The 4,699-nt window shown below is 38.2% G+C and overlaps 1 protein-coding gene and 1 long non-coding RNA gene across 2 annotated transcripts; one reads left to right on the plus strand and one right to left on the minus strand.

The window, feature by feature from the left end:
• Positions 1-1,129: 1,129 nt before the first annotated feature.
• Positions 1,130-2,333, plus strand: LOC140009588 (uncharacterized). The gene is made up of 2 exons (XR_011817072.1): positions 1,130-1,386; positions 1,583-2,333. It is a non-coding gene; the product is annotated as an uncharacterized lncRNA (long non-coding RNA).
• Positions 1,921-4,167, minus strand: LOC113695460 (2-oxoglutarate-dependent dioxygenase 19-like). The gene is made up of 4 exons (XM_027214574.2): positions 3,728-4,167; positions 3,256-3,500; positions 2,413-2,740; positions 1,921-2,277 (listed from the first exon to the last, which is right to left on the minus strand). The coding sequence occupies exons 1-4, from the start codon at positions 3,941-3,943 to the stop codon at positions 2,035-2,037; spliced, it is 1,032 nt and encodes a 343-aa protein (XP_027070375.1). The 5' UTR covers positions 3,944-4,167; the 3' UTR covers positions 1,921-2,034.
• Positions 4,168-4,699: the final 532 nt, after the last annotated feature.

A 4,699-nucleotide genomic window follows, 5' to 3' on the forward strand; every position in this document is an offset into this window, starting at 1 on the left:
ATTCCATTGGAATATATGAAGTCGTGAAGAAGATGGAGTTAGAAGAAACTAAGTTTGGAGCCTGGAAGCAGATTCGTGTGGCAATCCGCTCATGGATCCCATCACGGATCCATCTCAGATCACTGTGGAGAAAAGTTTTCTTCTTGGTTTGTCTCTGCCTCGTATCCAATTGCCAACCTGCATGCCAATCCGGCCACCTCCTCGCACATTCTTGTCTGACTAATCTTAGGGTTTCCGTCAGACCGATCTTAGGGTTTTTGATGTCTTTTGTTTTGCTTGATTTTTTTTCTTTAGTTGGTTAGTTAGTCATTATTGTGAATTCAGCTATGTGAACTATTTGAGCCATTTAAAAGTAGTTAGGAAAATAAATGACTAAATCCTTGTCCAAGTTGGATTAGTCTTAGCAGTTTAGATTTTAGCTATAAATAGGTTTTTTCTATTCCATTGTAGGACAATTTTGAGAGATGAATTAATAAAAGTAAGTTGTTCTTCTCTTATGGAGTTCCTTGATGGAATGTGGGTTCTTTTTTAACTGTATCAAATATTTAGTTTGGATACTTATGGTGTTCAAGACAAAATAGTCACATCATCTTGTTCTTTCAAACCAATAACCAATCCACTAGATTTTTATAGAGGGATTCTCTTTAGTTCTAGCAAAGTAGTTATTGATTCATAATCTGATCAAGATAAATCATTTCATTGGCTGATCGACTTGATTTTTTAAAATAGGTTCTTATTGGGTCGAGTTCGCACTCCTACCCATCAAGATAAAGCAACATAAGATGCTATAAACTTGCAAGAGAAATGGACATATCAGGTGAGCGGACATTTGGGGTGTTGATGAAGCTTGATTTGTTGGATAAAGGAACCGATGCATTGGATGTTAGTACTCTCTCCTACTTAACGCATGAATTAGAGCTAAAAAGACTTTGCAGTCATGAAACAGATTTTCTTATTCTAATTCAAAATTTGAAGATTGGAAAAAAAAGAGCCCATTGGTTGGATTTTAAAACATTTAAAAATCTAAAAAAATATATCTAAGAAGCTTTGGTTTTCAAAGTCAAATGACTTAAAAATTAAGAAACATGGAATTACCTATGAAAATTTTAAATCTAGTCCAGAGAAACAATTCAAATTTTATATTAGAGATAAAAAAGAAAAAAAGTCTGACAAAGACTAACGGGGCAAGTCTAATGTCCATAATAACTATGACCACTTGGAAACTACAAGAGGTCGGACGAAGTCAAATTATCAAAGTCAGGTCCTGTAGGGTGCTTTACTTTCCCCTGCTTCCCCGGCTTCTCCCCTTCCCAATCTTCTCTATTTTAGACTTTAAAATTTTAACAACCACATCCAATTTCATCTTCCCAAATCCAAATTTTGTTGGTATGTTTTCCCTCTCTCCTTCTCTCCTCCCTTGTTTATTTGTTACGCTAGTTCACACTTTTTTTTTCTTTTTTTCTTTTTTGTATTTTTCTATTTTGTCCAATCGATTTTCACTGTTGTTTGATTCATCCTCTTATTTTTTCATTTTTCTTTATAATTGTCTGATGAGTCTTTTATTCTTTTTTCACTTTTTTAGTTGATTTTTGATCGGATCCGAATTGATCTGGGATGGATCAGATGACTTGTCCATTTTTGGACAACTCGGAGATGATTCAATTCAAGTCGACTGAGTTTGTCAGAGTTCTCGGCGAGTCTTCCGTCACCGTGGCAATGTGGACTGGACACGGACCGGAGTCCTCCAATCTAGTGATGACTCTCGGATCTTTGAACCATGACTATGATATGTTTAATGTAATTTTTTCCATCAGTGCATATCTCATGGAATGAAATATTATATTTTATCAAAAAAACTATTGATTTGTAGTCACGTTTCATACTATAGTTGTTCATCTTCTAAGTAGGGAGGACAAATAGTAGATTAAGTCATGTAATTGGATATATAGTTTGGTAGAGCCACACAAGAGGGCACGAAACAGGCACCCGAAACAAAGATAATTTGTAGCTCGTTATCATACACAGGACATGCAATTAGTGCAACTTAAGTTGATCCAAGGTGGGTTTCTGATTAAGTCTGGAACTTCGTTGCACTTGCACATATTCCATGTACTTCATTGAACCATAAGCGGCTGGAGTTTCACGCAGTAGCGGTGGAGCAGGGGTGACAATGGTGTCGGGTGATGGACCATTGGCCACCACCAAGGACATTCTTGTCTTTTTGTTATTCAAAACAGCTCTGTGCCAAACGCTCTTGTACTTTCCGTTGCTTAATATCTGGTAACGACAAATGAAATTCACAAGTAAAATATCAGTCTTTTCTTTCTGATTGATTCACGTTGTACTTTAATTTTTTCCTTCAATATATGTCTACATGTTTAAACTATATCTATATATATGGTTCAAACTTACCTCGAGGTGGTCCGCAGTGTTGACAAAAATGGCGCCTGGAATGCCAGTAAGCTGAAACCACTTTCCCTTATTCTGTATCTCAAGGCCTTCTACTCCATTCTGAAGGAGAAAGGTCAAGAGGCCAGGATCTGTGTGGGGTGGAATGCCTATTGCTAATTCAGGCTGAGGACAGGGAGGATAGTAGTTTGCGGCAAAGATTTGAGTACTTGAGTCCAATTCCATGGCTTTCTCAATATAATCTTCTTCCAGGCCAAGGCTTTGTGATATCCCTCCAAGTAATTTCTTTGCCAAATCTCGGGTTCTCCGAGAATATTCTAGGACAATATCACTACAATAATAGTGGAGCCGAGGATTTTTTTTATTAGCAAAAAATTAGTGTAGTAATACGAGTGCAACGATACATTAGTTTGATGGCTAAAATTGAAACTCCACAATTTAGAGATTTTGAATTTGAATCTTATTTTCTCTATTCTCATTTCTTAAATCCCACACCCTCGCTAAAAAGAACTTAAGAAGAAAAAACTAGTGTAGTTGTACAAGTACTTGATATGGCTCACATTCACGGACACCCGGAAAATACTATATGCTTGATGAGCAAACAGCCCAAAAAACTTTGTTAATCTAGCGGAGGTTGATCAAATGTTAGAAATGAATCGTTGAAGGATCAGAATCTAGGAATGAAATTTACATTTCCATCTTCCATTCACCATCATCCCAAGCAACGGGAGGCTAAGTGTTCTGAAGTTGAACAAATTATCAAGTGCAGCCAGTAAACTGCTTTCTTGATGCATAATGAGCGTGTTTACATATATTATTAAGAGTAGAAAGAAGGAACATCTCTACCTCAACGCTTTGGGTTTAGTGGGACAGTGATACTCTGGATGCACGAAAAACCTCAAATAATCCCTCCATAACTTGACTTTCTGGTTGGAATCATTGCCATCAATGGTGCCAGATCTGACCATGACTGGATATAAAGGATGTTTGTTTTCGAACTGCAACTTCTCCTTCTCTGGCATATCGAAAAACTCATTACACACATTAAACAATGCGCTGATTAGGTTTTCCGGTATGCCATGATTTACCACCTGCATGGATGGATACTCATGCACGTCAACCAATACGTTGTAAAACCATAACTAGCATATGCAAAGAGCATTGGTACAAGAAGCACAACTCTCACAAGAAAGCATTCGTTTGGATATTAATTCTTAAGGAGCATGCATGCATGCATGCATACATACACACATACATATAAAGCTAGATTCTCGATTAATGCTAATGAGTTCAATGGAGAAGAAAGTTGGTTGATTACCAAGAAGAAGCCCCATTCCTCGCAGGCTTTACCAAGGTCTAGGATGACTTTGGCACGTTCATCAGGATCTGTTGAGCTGAGCAGCGAAAAGTCAATGACGGGAACTGAAACTTCAGGTCCCGTTCGGATGGATTCTTGGGTATCCTTAAAATGAGCAAATTCAGAAGGGAGGGACTTGAGGTCTTGTGATTGAACAAGGGTTTTAATACTTGCCATTTTTCTGGATGGTTGCTATTGGCAAGAAAAGCTGGAATAATGGCAATTGAGCTGGGGAGATTTGAGTGTGAGTGGCAGGCATGAATGGAGAATGTGTACTATTTATACAGTGGCAGGCGCTCCAGCAATTTGACTGTCAAGCGTGCAGGATTTTGGAAAGTCCCTGAGACAAGAGAACATGACACCTGCCTAGTCAATAACGGAGCACAACACCTCCCTAGTCAGCAATTCCCGCTTTTCACTTTTCAGCTTTGAGCACTAAGGTTCATCTAGACTTCTAGACATTGATAATTATAGATGGCCGAGATGGAAGGTTACTTAACAAAGAAAAAACTGCTAAAAATTTTGTAGGGAATCAGAAACAATGAGCTCACTTGTATGATGTATCCTAGCAGCTGCGGGTCTTTTGGTAATAATGTTGTGATAGTTGATCAAACTCAAGAAAATATCGTATCGTTCATTTCCTTTAAGAGTTTTGTTTCTTTACCTTGTCACTATAAGGGCTTTCTTTTTCCCCCCTGCCATCCTTCTCCATATTATTTCTACTTCCAACTGTCAAATCTAGGATACCTGGTAGGGAAAAGAGCTTTAGGAGTTTTTTTCTGACCGGTGGACCAATCCCGGTGGTTAGGAGGACTTTCTTGGTTTAGTGACAAGGATAGAATACTTCGGTCTCGCATTCTCCTTAGACGTGGCACTTTTGTCTCCTGGCATTGCCGGGGTCATCAAGCTGGTAGAAGTAATTGTACTAGTCTC

This window comes from Coffea arabica, chromosome 6e (assembly GCF_036785885.1).
Source record: "Coffea arabica cultivar ET-39 chromosome 6e, Coffea Arabica ET-39 HiFi, whole genome shotgun sequence".
NCBI classification, from domain to species: Eukaryota; Viridiplantae; Streptophyta; class Magnoliopsida; order Gentianales; family Rubiaceae; genus Coffea; species Coffea arabica.

Bases quoted from the DNA above. Each gene is read 5' to 3' on its own strand.
- LOC113695460 (XM_027214574.2), bottom strand. From the start codon at position 3,943: ATGGCAAGTATTAAAACCCTTGTTCAATCACAAGACCTCAAGTCCCTC. The intron at 3,501-3,727 runs GTAATCAACCAA...CCATCCATGCAG, and splicing joins AGGAATGGGGCTTCTTCTTG to GTGGTAAATCATGGCATACC. The intron at 2,278-2,412 runs GTAAGTTTGAAC...TGTCGTTACCAG, and splicing joins ACACTGCGGACCACCTCGAG to ATATTAAGCAACGGAAAGTA.